Source organism: Engraulis encrasicolus, chromosome 14 (assembly GCF_034702125.1).
Source record: "Engraulis encrasicolus isolate BLACKSEA-1 chromosome 14, IST_EnEncr_1.0, whole genome shotgun sequence".
NCBI classification, from domain to species: domain Eukaryota; kingdom Metazoa; phylum Chordata; class Actinopteri; order Clupeiformes; family Engraulidae; genus Engraulis; species Engraulis encrasicolus.
Genome location: NC_085870.1, coordinates 15,926,161 through 15,945,852, shown reverse-complemented (window position 1 = coordinate 15,945,852; position 19,692 = coordinate 15,926,161). Strand labels below are relative to the sequence as shown.

Sequence of the window (19,692 nt, the reverse complement as noted above, 5' to 3'; positions counted from 1 at the left end):
CATTTTCCAGTTGTTGGCGCCATTCCCAGAACAGTAAATTTTTACAAGTTCTGATAATTGCTAACACACCTGTAAGGCTGGCTGCTTGGTATTCTGGCCACTCGTTTCCACTCCCGAAAATGTCGAGTTCTTTGGACTCGTTGGTTTTACTCGGTAAAAGGATGTGTGTAAAAAAATAGAGCAGATTTTTACATGCATTGGTTTAATGGTTTAACTGTCAGGAAGAGTTACCTGCCCATGTTTTATTTTTTTTGCAATGAATTCATAACTTCCATGCTGCAGGACCATCAAATTCTATGATGCATTGCATATGCAATGTCAACCACATGCCATGCAACTTCAAATATGCTTAAGGTGAAAAAGGAGCATGTTTTACCGCCATATAATTTTGTTTAGAGTTGCAAGAGGACGGCACAAGCCAATGAAGCCTTTCCAGAAAATCCTGAGCAGAGCCCACAGCACAGCTCTCAACGTAGACACTGAGCAGAACAGACACAAATGCACACAGGTGCCGGCCGGGGGGATAAGTGCTTTTCCAGTTAACGTTACGGAGATGTGGCCAGATCGCTATTAACAGTGAATCAGGCTGCTTATGAAAACAGTGAACGTAGTGAAAACCAATGCCACTGGAATTGGTTTGGAAAAGATGTGAGAGCTATCAGACCGTCCATATGATCCTTAAGGATGTAGAGATGATGACACATTGAAACCCGAACAGTCATTTAAACTTTTTACTACACTTACGGAGGAAATGGCTGCTTAAATATCACTTCCTTAATATATGCAGTAACTATAGACATATGACTCCCCTCTTATCTAGACTAAACGTTTGCCTTTAAGTTATTGATGTGACCAGCTACGCCAGAATACACATGATTTACAAATACAGCAGGGAAGACACTATGCCTTTGTTGCTTTGCTGTCCTTGTGCATTCTGTGGGAACACTAATCCCCACAGTACACTTCTAGCCAACAGGAGGAGAAAAAAAACAGAAAAGCAGTAAAAGTGGTGTCTTGGTGCTGCAGCAGCAACAGCAGCTGAATGACTAGAGGTCTGATGTGACCAGTCCAGGACGTGAAGGGTTAAAGTCTGTTCCACCAAACTCCAGCTTGAGAATCCCCTGGCAGCTACTCGTACAGGCTTTAAATACTGATTTGACAGATTCCCACTCTACTCCCAGGCGCAAGGAAAATAGCCTGCACAGCCATACAGCACTTCCAACAACACAGCGAGCCGAGCACTACACACATATTAGCTCCAGGACGAAGATGGGAAACATACCGAGGGCTACGGTTTTCAGCTTTATATTTGTGCTATGGGTGCTCTCAGCATCAGCGAGGCAACACCACCACCGCCGAGCTCACTCAAGACAGGATATACAACTTAAGGAGGAAGTCTACCTGGACTCAAGGTCCAAGGTAAAATGTCTCTTTTGTATTGTTTGCATTATTGTAGTGCACTGGCACATTTTCTATACAGTATTTGCTTTGAAAATGGGAGTGTGAATGCATATGCATGCAAGTCTTCATCAAGGTATTTTCTAGGTTTGTGTACCATGTGTTGTTCTGTTAATTGCTGCTGAAAACTCACTGTTATTAGTTTTGCAACTTAAATGGTTACATTGGCTGTATGGTCATATTAAGTGCAATATGTAGAATCAGTGCATACAAATGCATGCAAGAATGCTTGAAATCTTTGACTGAATCCAAAAAGCAAGTTGTGTTAGAGTTGTAAAATAAAATGAAAGATACAGATGAGTATATTTGACTGTAGTTGTATTAGTTTCACCCTAACAGTAACCACATGAATGAAGACTAACATGCTGCAACAAGTAAAACTAACAAAATTGAACACATAAGATGCCTTAAACCTGCAGTCTGGTTTGGCAGTCTGGTTTGGCAATTAGGCTTTCAACAGGAGCCTTTTTCAGCGTGGCTGTTTATTTTCATTGTCCATTCAGATTGGTTCCTCATGCTGGCCCAGACATTTTTGTACAAATATAAACAGTGACTGATTAAGACTGTTCATAGCTGAGTAGCTGGCTCCTTTGATTTGTTCCATTCCGTCTCCCATCCCACCCAATGAGGCGCTCAGAACCTCAGCATTCCATTCAGCTGTTGCCTGGGTTCCAAGTTCTGAGTTCTGAGTTCCAGGTACTGAGCATTGGGTTCAAGGTTCTGAGTTCTGAGTTCTTGCCTGGGCTGATTCTGACTGTGATTAGTCAGCAGCACTACACAAGACCAGATTTGCACTACTGGGGGACTACTGGGCAGTCAGAGACATTCCTCTGGCTGCAGCATTCTCCAGCTGAGTGAGTTTAAAGTGCAATCCAACCCACAGGTCAGAACTTGGAGACCTGACACAGGCAAGGGCCATCCAGCAGGTTCAACAGACCCTCACTTCTCTTGTCCATAACATTCCAGCTGCCTTTGTCATTAGAGGGTGTGGATATGGACTATTTAAGTTTACCAAAACAAGAAGCAATTTGTTTTAAAACACAGACAGAAAGAAGGGGGGGAGTGAGGGGAGTGAGAGCCCACGTGATGAGGGAATAGTTCCATGAAGTCGGCTATCTTTTTTTTATGAGCAGGTTTGCTCGTAAGCTAGATACACTTGAAACCTCTGAGCTGTTTTATTGGAAGAAGTGCTACTGCCTTTCTGTTACTAGCTGCCATGAATGTACAGTACCAATCTCTATTTTCCTCCACAAACGCAGAGAGAGGTAACGGCTCTGACAGACTACGACTCTGACTCTGTGTTCTTGCCGGCTGATGCACCAGACGACTCAGCCGCAAGCTCAGCTGATGGTAAAGTAGCTCCTCCTGAGGGAGACACTTGCTGGGGTGATTTACGAGCCGTGTGAGAGGGGATGTGTGCTACATTTTAACAGCCGTGTTTTGCTTGTAAAAAAGATGTGCAATTGTAAACTCTCATGTACCACTACCACTTTTGCTGTGTTTACATACTAAATTGGTCTGGCTGTATATTACTTTTTTTAAATCACTGATACAGTATAGAATACGCATTGTGGTTAGCACAGAAATTGGCTACTACTACCACACCAAAATCAAGCTTTAAAAAGTTGCTCTCTGTAGATTGTGGCCAAAATAGATACTGCAGTCAAATGCAAAAACACTGCAAATGAATGCTGGTCCTCCTCTACAAGCATGTGCCAAGACACTAATACGGCAATACTGTATTAAACTGTACAAAACTATCGTTTTATTGTCAAGATTGATCAACCAATACTGTCAAAAGAGTACATTTGTTTGTGACTTAAAATTGTTTTAAAACTTAGAGACAATTTGAACATTCTTCAGCCCTCTTCAGCTCTGAGCTCAACACCAAATATACCTTTCCTACCTGGCTTGATCATCAGGCAAGACGTTAAGAAACTTTTTGGATGAAAGATGAAATGTCCGAATTCCAAAAACAAGTCCACTTGCTTTAGGACTGAACTGTTTTGTCCATCATGATATTTTGATGAATGAGAATCTTCACAGGCTCACCAACAATACTTTAGTATTATGAAGTAGTTTAAGATATGACAGAGAAATTAATAATAATAAATAATGATACATCTGTTTTGTATAGTACTTTTCATGGTACTCAAAGACAAAAATGAACAAGAAATGCCCTTGGACTGGTATTTGGGTTGAGAATGGCACCACAAAAATGGTGATACACTAGCACGCCAGGCTATATCATGACAAGTAGGGTTTGGGTCCTTTTGGATGATCTCAGATGGTGGGGTAACTAGACCAATAGGGCTGGGTATTGCAGGTATGTTCCTGTATCGATTCGATTTCGATTCTTAGGGTTTTGAATCGATTAATCACGATTCGATTCGATTCAATTCGATTCACTCCGAATCGATTCAATCCGTTCCCTTTTTGGTGCAAGGATTTCCCCCAAAAGATGCTGTTGCCTATTTTTATATAAAAATGTCAAAGGGCTGTGGCTTGACAGTGTTAACAGATTGCTAATTTGTAATAAGTAGGCCTAGGCCTAATTGACTAATACCTACTGGGTATTTTCCATAGACTTAAATGAAACAAAAAGAACAAAAAGAAAGAGAGCAAAAAAATTGATTTTGAGCCCTGTGAATCGATTATGTGAATTTTAAATGATATCGATCGATTATCGATTGAATCGATTATTTTACCCAGCCCTATTGACCAACTCTCCAAGGAAAACAATATGTTCTTCCGCTAGGTAGGTTTGTCTAGTGTACTAGGCCAGTGTTTCCCAACCAGGGGTACGTGTACCACTAGGGGTACGCGAGCACACCTCAGGGGATACATGGAGAATGGAGCATAGTCATATTGGGATAAAGGAATAGATATAGAGAGCTTGGGCTAGTGGTACTTGAGGTACAACAAAAAGGCTTAGAGACAAGAAAGGTTGGGAAACACTGCACTAGGCTATGGTAGTGATGGACCCTTTTATTCTATTGCAGATCTGCCCACATGTTTACTGTGTGTGTGCCTCACGGGGTCCGTGTACTGCGAGGAGGTCAGCCCGGACCTGACCAACGTGCCCGCCCTGCCCAAGGAGACCGCCTACCTCTATGCCCGCTACAACAAGATCAAGAAGATCACAGCTAAAGACTTTGAGGACATTGGTGAGCTTCATGTTATAGACCCAAATAATGAAAGAAAAAAGAAAATGGGCAAAGAAATGTGCAATTCTGTAATGTTCGAAGACATTCAATCATTCAATCATTTAATCTAGGCCTTCGCCTGTCTACAAATGCAGCATGCTATTGACCCTTGATGGATGCTTGACCTAAGTAAAGCAGACAGCAACACAAAACATTTCCGTAACAATACATGAAAGCCATGAACCCATACAGGAAAGACGCAACCCGGCTGCCCTGCTTCCCCTGCAATATTGAAGCTGGGTCATTTCACGTGAAATCAGACACTTTGAAATAATCTATCCTTGAATATGTCGGTCTCTTTTCTGGCTCTACCAATTACACAAACAACAAGGAACACATGTGATATTAAAGTATTAAAAATTGAATAGCAAAAAATACATATTTAAAAACGGCTAATGTCTTGTCCGAACCTACCCTGAAATGTCATGAATGACAAGTGAAGCTAGTGTGTTAAGTTCTCGACTCATTTCAGAGAAAATGTGTCTTAATGAATGAAATGAGTTGTAGTAACTTGTAGTAGTAGTATTAGAGGAAGTAGAGGAGGAAGTAATAGAGTAGTATAAGAGGAGACTACCCCATCTGACATGTGTTACCCCACCTGACACTTTGCCCAATTAGCATTAGCGTTAGCATTTTGGGTGGAGTGTCATGTTACTCATGTCAGATGGGGTACTCTTCCCCAACACTAGTCTATTACCACGGCAACATGGCATCATGCTACTGCGCTTGGATAACAAGCTGAATTGAACCATCTATCGCGTCTTTGCGTGTTAACACATGCTCCACAACGCCCTGTGACAGGTCTGGTTAAAGTCTGGGCACAATTTTGCCATTTCCTTTGCTTGTTTCCCTGTTCTTGGCAAAGGTAAAGCGGCAGAAACGTTACTTTACTGACGGGTTAGGGCTAAGAATGGTTTTGGTCAGTGCACAGCAGTGCAATTTCCGCGTTTAAAAACAGAAATTCACCAGGATGGCGGGGTGTTCCGTGTTCCGTGTTTGTGTAATTTGTAGAGCCAGAAAAGTGCTTTCAAACAACATAACTAACATAATCAGAGATGAATGCATGGTGTCCTACCCTCTTAATTCAATCTTTCTTAGTCTGTTTCTCCCTAAATATTAGTGCCAGATTCGTGCAAATGCAGTTCTGGGGTTCTACCTTGCCACTGAAAAGGCACATAAGGTTGTTTTAAAATCTGGGTCGGTCGGACGCAGAAGTGTCTGATTTCACATGAAATCACTCAAGAAAATGTAGAGGTTTTATATTCCAGTAGAGATTATCAAATTAATCCCAAAGGATTAGATCATTTTAAAATGCAACCTTTTCCACTCTTTACACCAATATTCAAAAGGCCTCTTAACATACATACGTAGAAGAGAACAGAAAAAGAGAGGCTATATGAACAAATGATTCTTGAATTCAGAAACGATGTGACCAAAATGATGCTAAACAAAAGTGACTGCTGACAATGTTTTACTTTAAGGAAGTTAAACATCTTGACCTTGATACGGCTTTTCAAATTATGCATCAATGTGTCTGTTTTTTCTTTCTTACAGTCACCTTGAAAAGGATTGACCTCACAGGAAACCTTATTTCTGAGATTGAGGATGGAGCCTTTTCGAAGCTTCCTCTTCTGGAAGATCTCTCATTGGCTGAGAATCAGTTAGTGAAGCTTCCCATGCTGCCTGGCAAGCTCATCTCCTTCAATGTCAATTTCAACAACCTCAAGACCAAGGGTGTCAAAGCCAACGCATTCAAGGTGGGGGCCCCCATGAACTCCATGGGAAATACATGTAGTTACTACCTAGCAATGCAAAGTGTAGTAACAACTTAAACACCATACTTTTGAAGTGAACGTGGTATTTTTGGATATTTTACAGGACAGAATAACATTTTGTCATCCAAGCCAGTAGTTTTCAAGTAAAGGTGGTGTTTTTGGCTATTTTACAGGAAAGAATAACATTTTTGTCAGCCAAACCAAATATTAGGGATTATGACAATTGAAGAGTCAACAAACTTGAACTGATTTCAAACCATCTGAAGTAGGTTGATGAGCAGTTAATTCAATGACTCTTTTGCTCTGTGTTTGTACAACAGAAGACAGTCAAGCTGGTGAACCTTTACCTTGCCCACAACGAGCTGGAGGCTGTTCCCCAAATTCCAGAGAGTGTACGCATACTGCATCTGCAGGTGAGTAGCCAATCAGAGAAGCTGCCTGTCCGCTCAACTTTAAAATACTCTAAAATATGTTCACTTTTAATGAGTCATTCTACTTTTATCGTGATATACTGTAGTCCTGATACTTTATTTTTATCCCTTTGATCTAATTGTATCTGCATTGTTTTTATGATTTCATTTCTGTGACATACATTGCCATAGGCATAGGTTTGACAAATCTGTCCATCTCAGAATGACACACATTATACAGAATCTATATTGGCTGATTTTTTTTTAACGAATGAATGCATGAACTGAATTGAATTTGCAGCCATGCGTACAAAGGTGATTTGGGGTGGAAATTGCTCAGTTGGCATAGAGCCAGAAAAGGGCTAATGAGACTGATAACATTCCTCTCAAGTCTCCTCCTTACCATTGACAACAAAGTTGGTAGTTGAAGTGAAAGGAAATGATCACAGCACAAACTGGTTTGATATTAAGATCAGCAACTGTGTACGGTACCTCGCCAACTGAGACACCATCAGCAATCAGGGTGATACCCTTACCATGCCTACAAGACCAATTCGATTGATGGTTAAAACAACATCAACTATTAGATTCCTTACAGCACTATGTCCAGACTGGGGTCACCAACGTGGTGCCCGCGGGCGCCAGGTAGCCCTCCAGGAGCTTCAGAGGTGCCACCAAGGATGTTAATAAACAGTGACGACAACCAGATATAGTCACAGTTAATGCTTTTCTTAATTTAAATATGAGATTATGGGAACGATGCCAAGACATCAGTAGAGGATTTTGAACAAAAGTAGCCCTCAGGTAGCCCTTAGACACACAAAGTTTGGGGACCCCTGGCAAAGAGTAACAGCATCAAGCAGTGATTGCCGGGAGCTTCCATTTCCCTGTTCCAAGCTTCAGCATATGTGGGTTTAAAAAAAAAAAAAAAAAACTCGCACAACTTGTTTAGCATTGCGACATAACTCCCTCACAGGACAGGGATTAATCCATCATCTCCTTTCTGTGCAGAACAACAACATATCCTCAGTCAGCGACGACACATTCTGCAAAGGAAACAACACTTACTACATCCGACCAAACATGAATGAGATTCGCATGGACGGCAACCCAGTGAACCTGGCTCAGTACCCCAACAGCTTCACCTGCCTCAAGTCCCTGCCCATTGGAAACTACCACTGAGTGTCACTCAAACCACAGCCTCACTCACTAAGGTCTTGTTTACATGTGTATGGATATTTTTATAAACAGATATTTCTTGTCTGTTTATGATTTTCTTTTTTTGTTGTGTTTACACGTATCTAGTGGAGTTGAGCATTGTGATTTTATTTTATTTTTGCCGACAGCCCAACACATCTCATAGTAAGCCAGAGGAAGTGGTTGAAATGGCTGTTATCCACACAGTAAATAATAAAATATCCAAATACGTGTAAATGTGACCGAAATGTGGTAAACCATATTTCCAGTCTTGAGAAGTACATTATGGGTTTATTTAGTCGGTTCTGTGGTGACGTTGAGTTAAATTATATACATTTGGTAACCACCAGGATTGGGCCCTTTTCCCCAGTCTCTAAGTTGTGGGAGTCACACAGTAACCCTCTGAATGTCCCTCTGGGTAATCTCTTTAGTGTACTGCACACATTTGTTTTTGGTTGTATAGACTGCTTTGCGGCAAGTCGTTCTTGAAAGGCAACATCACTTGTGTCACCTGTATGTAAAATTTCTACTGCCTGGTCAAAAGGTTCTTCACAAAAGTGAAGTGATGTCAAACTCTCCTCTTTTCCTTAGAATTCTGTGAATTTTCTTCACTTGAACTGTACTTAATTTAAAAAACTGCTTTGATGTTATTATATAAATATGAAATAATGGGCAAAGGCAACAGTAGGCCATTTTTAAAGAAGACATTTTAAGGTGGCTATTATAAAACACCTTAAAACAAATCGAGTTATCACCACTTAGAAGCCAAATGTTTAAACTATACCATGGCTTTACAGATTCATTAGCACATTACACATTTTTACATTTAGTTCTGGATATTGACATCGCTGTCTGTGTTCATTTTATGTTGCAATGTAAGAAAAAAAAAACCTAGCAGTCCAACCCTCATGCTGAGGACCCATCAAGCTGCCCCTCAGTTTTGTTTGTCTAAGACCACATAGACTTGCAGATCACTTAGACATCTGAAATTATCTGGCCAATGTTCAAATGTTAACTCCACCCTTAGTAAGTGCACATACTGTAGGGTGCGAGTTCCATTGTTTTGCTCCTACATAGTGGAGTAACGTAGTGTCTAGTGGACATTTTCCCATTTCAACTCAATCCGTTTTCACACCATACACAGCTTTGGTAGACCCACCGAATGTATCTCAATATCCGCATGACTAGACAAGGATCTCACGAGACACTGCTGCTAATGTACACAAAACACACATGGCTGAAAAGCCTACAGGCTTGCAGGCAAGCTCCAGAGAGACATACATCATCTTGACGCTTGTCTTCCTTACGTAGTACACACAGTGAAACGGCTGCACATGTATAGCAAGGCTATATAAATTAACTTTTTTTCTTTTCTGGCCAATTTGGCTTAATCATGTCAGCCAAACATACACTCACTACCAGTCAAAGTGGCTAGTAGTACGCTTTCTTCTCTACCAGCCAATCTGAATTTTCATCAGCATTTAGTCGGTTGGCGAGTGACAATTTAGAGCCCTGTGTATGAGCATGAACCTGTCTGCAGCTGGTACCAACGTGCCTTAAGGTCTCTTTTGAATAGGTGAAGACCATGGTATACAAAACAGAATTACTGTTGCTCAACTATTTTTTTAATCTTTTTTAATTTTTCCATTGGATAGAACATTGGTTTTCCTTTATAAATACGTTTGCTATAAACAATGTATTATTCTAGGATTAACTACCTATGTGAATTATCAAAGTATGCTGTAAACAAAAGCATTTTTTTGTATGTATTGTGTCATGCCATCCTTAATTATTGAAATAAAACTGTTAAAATTAACTTGGCAGTGGGTGTTTTGTACATGTCGCTGCAGTAACTACTGCATATTCGCTTTACGGAATCCTGAACGAAATGAAACACTTATTAAGCACTTAGGTTTGTGTACATACTCTGTCTCGCTCACACACAGACACAACATTCTGGAAAATGTGGGTCAGCATTATTCCATTCTTTTAGCCAAACTGGCAGTCACGACCTGAGCACTGTCCAAGTAAATAACGAAATGGTTTCCATATTGCTTTGGAGCGTTAGATCCTGACTTTGCATTGCTGCCACCAACTGGAATATAGTCTGAATTTGACATTAGTCACTGCTTTGGTTAACTCCATACGCCTCCTATACTCTGACAGTAAGGAGGGTGACATGTTTTTGAAAGCCCAACTGGGAAACTCCAACTCCAATTGTCATTGTGACACAGCACTCCACAGCACACAAGTATACAATGCACACAACGAAATTGCATTTATGCCTCACCTGTACAAGGGGGCAGCCAGACATGTGATAAGTCTCTAGGGCTGATGTGCAATGACCTTATAGAAAGTGAAAGCGAAAGCCCATTGGGAAACTCCAACTCCCATTGTCATTGTGACACAGCACTCCACAGCACACAAGTGAACACTGCACACTGCACACAACGAAATTGCATTTATGCCTCACCCGTGCAAGGGGGCAGCCCTCAGTGGCGCCCCATGGGGAGCAGTGCGGTGGGACGGTACCATGCTCAGGGTACCTCAGTCATGGAGGAGGATGGGGGAGAGCACTGGTTGATTACTCCCCCCACCAACCTGGCGGGTCGGGAGTCGAACCGGCAACCTCTGGGATGCAAGTCTGACGCCCTAACCGCTCACCCATGACTGCCCTAAGATAACCTATAATGGTATACTATGTACTATATGAGCTCAGTCATCAATCAATTAATAATCAATCAATTGATGAAGTTGCCTTCCGTTCATAATATATGTGCATTGTTGTGTATAATGTCTTTGTGTCTTTCTGTATTTATGCATGTATGCTACTGGACAGCCTCTTACTGCAGATGGGGTCGCCGGTGTCCTGTCTATATGAGCGACCCGTCGAGATGTGATACTTTTCGCTACTGAGCATGCGCACGCATACGCACACCCTCGCGGCGGTTTTCGCGGGTGATTGCCTTTCGAATTGTGCGACCGCGGCAGTAGACTACTCGTTCGGAAATTGCACACTCTCGTATGGGTTAAGTAGCCTAAGGCTGGTTTGGTACAATAATAAGAAAATGCACTGGTGGGGATTTTTGAAAATATGATTCCGGTCATTAAAAGAGGTGTTGCCCATAAATTGACAGACATCTGCCAAAACAAAGCCACAATACGCTATCTGCTATCTGGGAATCTCTAAATCGCGCTTGTTTATCCCCATAGCACATAATTTCAAATGGCAATGTAGCCTTGCAAGACAGGCCCACGTCGCATTGAAACCAAACCAACAGCAAATGGCTGCATTAAAAAACCCGTAGCCAGGCCCTGATCCCAAACACTTTCTCCAGCCCTGTATTTGCGCAAACTCAGCTCAGTCTCTTTCATAGGCCTATATGGCACGTTTCTTAACTTGCTCAATGAGGTTCACTTTTTTTAGTGGTCAGCAGCCGCACGTTCTTATTTAACTCCGCACGAACGATTGCACATCCCTGTCCGTGAAATAAATAAAGTAATGGTTATTAAAACAGTCCTACGTGGACCATGGCCGATTGAAACATCTTCCACGGAAAATCAAGGTCGCTCATTTAGATGAGGCAGCGCAAATCGATAGGACACCACTATCGAGTAAGGCTACCGGTCGCTCATCTCGACGAGGCAACATATCTCGACAGAACACTATTCACTATTTGCTGAAAATACTCAATTACATCATAACAACAATGCTATGACAGTACCGAGAGCCTTAAATAACAGATGAAGACATAGCCATTACAATTTTGGTGACAGTAAGGTTATAACATAGGCTCTGCGCTAAGGGGTTAATTCCCTCGGGATTAATAAATGATACTCTACTCTACATGCAGCAGGGTAGGCAAAGCCAAAACTTAATGCAAATGACCAACATGAATAATTCTTACAGGAAAAGGCTTGTTAAGACTGAGAGGTCTTAATATCCGGACTCTATCCTTAATATCCTGACAGTCATCTGGATTGGCCTGCTTATTTTTTGGCTACCTTATCGCCTCCCATCCGCAAACGTACCACATGCACGGTATGTGTGGAGCAAGGCAATACGGCATTCACGTTAGAGTCAGGTTAGAGGAGTCTGCACTCGCTTCAACAAACTGACAATGATTTAGTCAATGTTTACAGATACCAATTTGTAATTGCACAAAAAGGAGAGAGGGTCCTCACCTAGGGCCCCAAATTCATTAGAACCGGCCCTGATGGGCAATCACATTAGTAGCACCATGCAGCACCATGACAACTGCACCTCAGCCTATATACACTACACCAGTGGTTCTCAACTGGAACAGTCTTGGGACCCACCATTTTCCACTCTCATTCGGTCGCGACCCAATTTTTTTAAAGGTACACTGTGCAGAAAATTAAAAAAGGGTACTGCAACTATGCTGCTCATTGAAAATGGGTTGCCTATTGCCAAATTTGACCTTTTCATGAAAGTTTACTTAGTAATAAACTATTCTAGTATGGCCCAAGTACAGTCAGTTTTGCAGCTAAAAATGGCTATTTCTGGAAATTCAATTCTGCAAAATGGCGGACCATGGAGAAGATCCCCCTTTTCATGTATGACAAGGGCAATTTCTCCTGTCTTAATGAATACTTTGAATTTGGTGGTGGTGGTAATTATTCATGAAAAAGGTAACATTAGTGAATGTAGCATGAATTCTGGAAATAAACAACTAAAAATCTCACACAGTGTCCCTTTAACAATATTCGCATGACTGGTTGCACGCTACTATCTTGCAAAAACATTCTGATTTAATCTATGACGACAGATGACACAAGTTCAATCGCCTATCAAAATAAAAGTGGTAAATTGTTGCAGGAAAAGTTGGATGTTTTTTGGGGGTTTTTTTTTTGTGAATCAATGAATTACGATTTTTTTACACCACGGCTCCGCGACCCACCCATGACCCCTCCGCGACACACTTTTGGGTCGCGACCCACCAGTTGAGAAACACTGCACTACACTATTAGTATACACATTATTTACAAACAATTTGAAATATCCTTGGCTCCAGCAATAACAGCAATAACGACATTTACAACTTACCTCCTTTGACCACTTTTGCGTGCGCACAGTGCTCATGTAATGACAACAATGATGCGAGCCGATCAGGAAGCAAAGTTGAAATTTCAATCAACCGAGGACCAACAAGGACAAAGGCAAGATGCAATCTATGAAACATGACTTACCTTAAAATGTTGGAATGTTTTGCTTCTGTGTTTGCAGTTTTCTGAAAAACTCTTCAATGTGTTGAAGAGCAGCATAAGACTGTTGGTTTCTTCCACTCTGAAATCAATTAAAACAAATATTGAAAATAAATACTGTAACAAATTTTACAACTGCTGTACTCACTAACATTAAAAAGCTCAGAGCACAATATTAGATAGTGTTTTGAAGTAGTGTGTAGCCGCTTTGTGCAGATGGACCCATTGGCAGGCCTGTGCAGTCTTAGCTGAAAAGACTCAGCTACATCATAGCAACCTTGCTAGGACATTACTGAGCCTTAATTAACAGATGAAGACTTGGTCATTACCATTTTGGTGACGGTAAGTGTAAAACATACAGTAGACTTGGCGCAAAGGGGTTAAACTACTACAGGTTCTGAAGTAACCTTTACACACTTTAGCAGTTTATGATGGACTTGTTTCGTTTGCCATGACGCGTGACCAAAAAATATGTCTGCAGACTACCAAGAAGGATGAACCACACCCAACAGGATTAACTGTGGATGCAGGAGGAAGTTGTCTGAATTCTCTGAAAGGGATGTTTGGGTGTTAACCCTCCTCTAACCCAACTCTCCTGTTTCCACGAGAATGGTCCACCGGTTCCGGATCCGGAAAAGGCAGGATAATAGGGTTTTTCACAGGATCCGGATCCGGCAGGATCTTAAGCAGTGGATCCGGTATCCGGCAGTTGCCTAAAAATCAGGATCTGGTGCATCTCTAGTTTTTACCTAGCCTAGGCTTTTCAGTCAGTCTTTCACAACCCCAATCACTGCATGGAGTGAAAGCCCTTTGAAAGTGCCAACGTAATAATAAGGCCCCAGTTGTGCGAGTAGACTATGTGTTTCAAGTCTTTCTTAGGATCCGGCATCCGGTTCCGGATCAGGCAGGATCTTAAGCAGTGGATCCGGTATCCGGCAGGATCCTAAAAATCAGGATCCGGTGCATCTCTAGTCAATATACAAGGCCGGTCATCCAAACATCCCTTTCAGACAGCTTCCTCTTGTGTCCACAGTTAATCCTGTTGGATGTGGTTCATCCTTCTTGGTGGTATGCAGATATTACCTTAGATACTGTGGCTCTTGATACATCACAAAGACTGGCTGTTTCGGTCAAAGATGCAACAATTACACGCACACCAATAATTGTTCCTTTTTGTACTCTGATATGTCACCCATAATGTTGTGTGCATTGCAAAATGTTGAGCGGAACTGTGGTCTTACCCTGCTAATTGACTCTTCACACTTCACCTTACTGGTGCAATGTGCAATTAATGAAGATTGGCCAACAGGCTGGTCCACTTGAGCCATGAAACTTCCCACACTAAAATTACAGGTGTTTCAGTTATTTTGTCCAACCCCTGCACATGCGTAAACAAAGTGTGCCGCGGACTAACTGCTCACAGGGCCAGTTGAAAACCAGTCAATACCTCTGCTCAAAACAGTAGTATGCAAGTAGGACGTGCTTTGCACACCTTTACCCAGTTCCCCCTACTGATGATCTGTTACATGGCGTGGTGTGTGGTCCTGAAGAATGTTGTATACTCAAGCTTCTGCTGTTGGGTTATTCATGGGTTGTGCTTTACGCAACTATGAATCTGTAACTTTGGAAGTGTTTAATAAAAGTGTACATTTAGAGTGGTGGGCCAGAAGGGTATGGTGAGAAATGCTTTTCAGCCAGCTGATGTACCATCCAACTAATTTGGGCTTACTGGTGCGTAGAGCACAATTTCAGCACCATATATACCACTGTATTGGACAACATACTGCCATGATCTGGACTGGCTAAACACATTTTCAAAGCGTTGTTGCTTTTCTTGCTCCCAATTTATTTGTCAAAGATAACGCCACGTGTGGACACAATGCAGACTGACGGAGTCGTGGTCCACAGGGTCGCATGTTTGCGTTCCTTCCAGCTCTCGACTGGACTAGAGTTTGACATTTTCTGAGACTTTCCATAGATTTGCACTGGGGCCCAAGGCTGTGGGGCACCAGACTAAACTTTCCACAGATGGGGAGATTCCAGCCAGCGAGGAGAGCGAAAAAGATGCCGTAAAGCACCGATGGAAAAAATAATGGAGCACTTCCAAGAGAGAAGGAGAGAGAGAGAGAGAGAGAGAGAGAGAGAGAGAGAGAGAGAGAGAGAGAGAGAGAGAGAGAGAGAGAGAGAGAGAGAGAGAGAGAGGAGACGTAGAGGGACTGCCTAGTTCACTACTGAGTTTCAGAGCTCTGCAGCAGCCTCTCTCTGAAGACATTCATCACAACAGCAGTGAGGCGACGAAGGAAAAAAAAAAGTGAGCAGAGCTCTCTCTCGCTCTCTCTGCCACAGACACAGTGACAGAACACAAGCACACAGGACTGATGGAAAGACACACACACACACACACACACACACACACACACACACACACACACACACACACACACACACACACACACACACACACACACACACACACACACACACACACACACACACCATTTCCTCCATTAGAACAGCATCACATACAGAAAACACTATCCTGGCATCATGTGTGGAGAAAAAACCCTGAACAACTGCTCAGCTCAAAGGCGGAGTGAAAGTGGTTAAAGTCTGCACTGCAGTGAAGTTACAGTGAAGCTTGGCAGCTGCATCATGCCAAAATATCTGTCTGTCTGTCTGTTTCATTTTACTGAGAAGTGCTCTGATAATTGAATTATGGGGGAAATGCACTGGGATTTGACAGATCCAGAGATGGATGTTAATAAGAATGATAATACAACTGCAGCCAGCCAACATCAGCCGGCCAAACTTGCCTTGTGGTCCTTCAGGAACCTCAATAGTTGAAGACCACTCAAACCTGACTCAGACACAACCTGATCTTCTGAATACACTTGTTATAACCTTTTATAGTTAGTAGAGTAGAGTAGTAGAGTACAGTTACTTTATTGATTCTCAGGGGGAAAGCAACGTGTCGACTAAGTATCTTAAACAAAATACACATAATGCACATTGCAAGACATACACACGTGCGACAGACATTAAGACAGGTCAAAGTCGAGGGGAAACATACACTAGTTAGACTAGTCACAAGACAACTATTCCTAAATGCAAATAAACAAATAATGATACCCTCATACCTGAGTTCAATGAGTTTTAAAAAAAGACACTGCTTTCCAATGTCTACCAATTGTATGATAAGCCGAAGTCACCAAGCCAACACAAAAACACTTCTTTGTAATCATTTCCCCAACAACCCATTTCATAAAGGGATACGACGACACTAATCTCTTGACAGGATAGCCTACCGGTATACAATTAAAACAAAAACACAGAATGCTTATGACTTGTGTGAGAATCATTATCTTCGGTATTTTTCCACCTCTTCACATGCCAGCAGCAAAACTGGGAGCATACAATACAATCCAGATGTGTGTCCATGGGTTGCTGCTGCTGCTGCTGTTGCTGCTGCTGCTGCTGCTTGCTCTCACCAAAGCACTGCTCCAGACCCATCACAGCAAGCGGTCCCTCACACACACGCACACGCGCACACACACACACACACACGCGCGCGCATGCGCACGCACACACACGCACACGCACACGCACACGCACACGCACACACACGCACACACACACACGCACACGCACACACACGCACACACACACACACAACCCTACCTCTGCAACATGCATCTAATCCATATGCATAATGGGATGCGTATGAGGCAGCAGCCGTGGCCTAATGGTTAAGGAGGTGGTCTTGAGATCAGGAGGGTTACAGGTTCGAATCCCACCCTTACGTACATCTCCCCACACCTTCATTCATGGCTCAGAATTAAATAGTTCCGGAGAGTTTACATTGCACCTTCATTTAATTCTGAATAGTGAAGTATCTACCTGATATTTTCTAAGCTGAATTAATTTGTATTCAGAATTGAATTGAGTTCATTCTGAATTAAAGGTCTCATGTAAACGAGATCATTACGTAATTACTCTGTAGAATACACTGTAGGTTGAGGGCAAGGGCCACGGTAAGATTTGGTTATGAACGGTGATTCATGTCATAGGGCACGTATGAGGGGGGGGCCCCCATAGGGAATGAGTCTTTTTTAAAATGTTAATACAGTATAACGTAAACGAGGGGTCCATTGCAGATGGTTGTACAATGGCCGCCCCAGAATTTGGTGCTACAGAATTTGGTGCTGGCAGCTGATAATGATACGCTGCTCTTTGCATCCTTAAAGTGATACTGTCCCATTTTTTGAAATAAGCTTATTTTACACCTTCCCTTGAGTTAAATAGTAGGGTGATTCTCACGAAGCTAAAAAAATCAATGGCAATGAGGTTTTAATGGTTAAATATGACAGTGATTCTTTTGATAATATACATTACTGTAGAGCAAGACGTGTACTTTCTGGCACACTAGTTCATTTTTAAAAATGTTATTTTTATTTTCCACTTTTTATGCATTTTATAGGCAAATTCTCATTACCGAAATGTGTCCCGACCAAAATTTCTGGTCTTTGAATTAGGTTAAAACATAATAAAAAAATTAAAAATACGTAAATGACACTACAAGAGCGTTGGTCTATGTCTGAAGTTTCATTAAGTGTTCCTTGTTGGCAAATTAAATAATGAACACTAATGAATATTTCAAGAAAAGATCGTGTCCCCAAGTTTTTCTTCTCATTACCGCAATATATTTCAGAGCTACAATTAAAAGCCATCAGAATTTCAATATGAGCTGAAACTACCTACAATTGATGTGTACCAACAGGAGATTCAAGATGGCTACATGATTAGTCAGCCTTATTGTTTGTGCCTGTAAAATGTCACAATTTGTCTCAAAAATATGCAAATACGACAAAAGTGGTTCTCATTACCGAAATTAGTCAATATTTCAAAATGAAAAAGATTTTTTTCATTTTAAACTCGCTTGGTAATAGGGTATTCCTTTTCAGAATTCAACAATGGTCATGAATTAGCTATGTCATAATTACTCAAGTTACAGTTAGCATTATTGTGCTGAGCCATCTCATTACCGCAATGTTTTAAGTACCTTTCGGTAATGAGGATTGTCAATTTCGGTAATGAGACTCTATGGTGATTTACATTTAGAATATATTTTCATGACATATATCCATTTCGCTTTTTATTTATTTACATTTTTAAACATGCAACTGCAACCTTAAATACAAATTATATTTTTGCAGTATAAATATTGTCACTATGTCACTTAATTACAGTTAAAGCACTTGATGAAAGTGTTAAGTGACATTGCATCCATTTCGGGTTAAAATATGCAATTGTATTGAATCAATATTCGATATACAATATTGTAAGTAAACAAAGCAAAAGTAAATGCCTAACATATGCAATAGCTCTAATGGGGGTTTGTCTGTAAAAGTGATCATCTCCCTATACATTACATAAGCTAAATTGAGTGGTCATACAGGTGTTGTTCATAGACCATTTTTTTCTGTTCTCATCCTTTCTGGCAAATGTTGTGGTGACATTTATATTTTGTCCCACCCTTGGAAGAACAACAATCGACTATGGGCCAGAAACCCTGTTGTGAAAGTTCATTGAGAGCAAGTAGCAACTTAATTCTTGCTCATATGCCAATCCATGAATCAATATTCCACCCTCGAAATGTGGTCCTTTGATGCAAAAAAAAATAATCAAACTGCCTAGTGATGTCACCCAATGCAAAGGCAATGGCAAACAACGAACCCAGCACTCGCAGTGAAGTTGTCAGATTGCGTAGATGGCAAAAAGGGAACAAGTTGGGAGACAAAATCGACTCACTTCAAGTCCATGTGCTTTTCCAGAAATTGACAGATTTTTTTGCTTCCTGTGTTTGGTTGTCATACCCTAGTGGGTTTGAGTATTTAAGTATCCTTTACTAACTTGACTTCCTTCCAAAATCTAAGTTTTGGATCCAATTTGATCATTGTTAAAGGGTGGCACAAAAGGCTTGGCATTTGAAATAGCAGTGAATAGGCCTATTTAGCGAATTCAGCGAGAAGTAGTTTTTAGAATATTTCAATCAAAACTAGTAAGAAGAATCATTTGGAGTAATGCTCTAGTTGCCTTTCCCAAATTAGAAACTCCTCGTGCATGTTTTTGCAGCCTTTAGGAAGGTTTCAGCCCCCATACTCTGATCCTTAAGCCATGCTCAGACATGCTGTGAGTTCTTGATGTCCTGGGTAAGTGGAAAGGTAACGGGATCAAAACAGCCTCAAAATGCACTTTGCACTGATTTAGCTGAAAATGCCCATTAACAGCAATTCAAAATTCCAAGTCTATTGTGCCACCTTTTGACAAGTATCAAACATGCTAGAAAATGAAAAGGAAGTTAAGGTAGTTCAAAGGAACAATACTGCAAGAGAAGAGCAGGATTTTGCTACGTTTTAATTT

General features: G+C 41.4%; 2 protein-coding genes across 3 annotated transcripts in view; one reads left to right on the top strand and one right to left on the bottom strand.

The window, feature by feature from the left end:
* Window positions 1-19,692, bottom strand: part of cenpp (centromere protein P) — an 86,737-nt gene that overhangs the window by 58,816 nt on the left and 8,229 nt on the right. For both annotated transcript variants that reach the window (XM_063215085.1, XM_063215086.1), the window contains exon 6: window positions 13,258-13,354. In XM_063215085.1, coding sequence (XP_063071155.1) covers window positions 13,258-13,354 — 97 coding nt within the window. The remainder of the gene's footprint in view (window positions 1-13,257; window positions 13,355-19,692) is intronic.
* On the top strand, window positions 865-9,862 carry ogna (osteoglycin, paralog a). Its single transcript, XM_063215074.1, has 6 exons — window positions 865-1,419; window positions 2,718-2,808; window positions 4,461-4,625; window positions 6,219-6,421; window positions 6,760-6,852; window positions 7,861-9,862. The coding sequence occupies exons 1-6, from the start codon at window positions 1,270-1,272 to the stop codon at window positions 8,029-8,031; spliced, it is 873 nt and encodes a 290-aa protein (XP_063071144.1). The 5' UTR covers window positions 865-1,269; the 3' UTR covers window positions 8,032-9,862.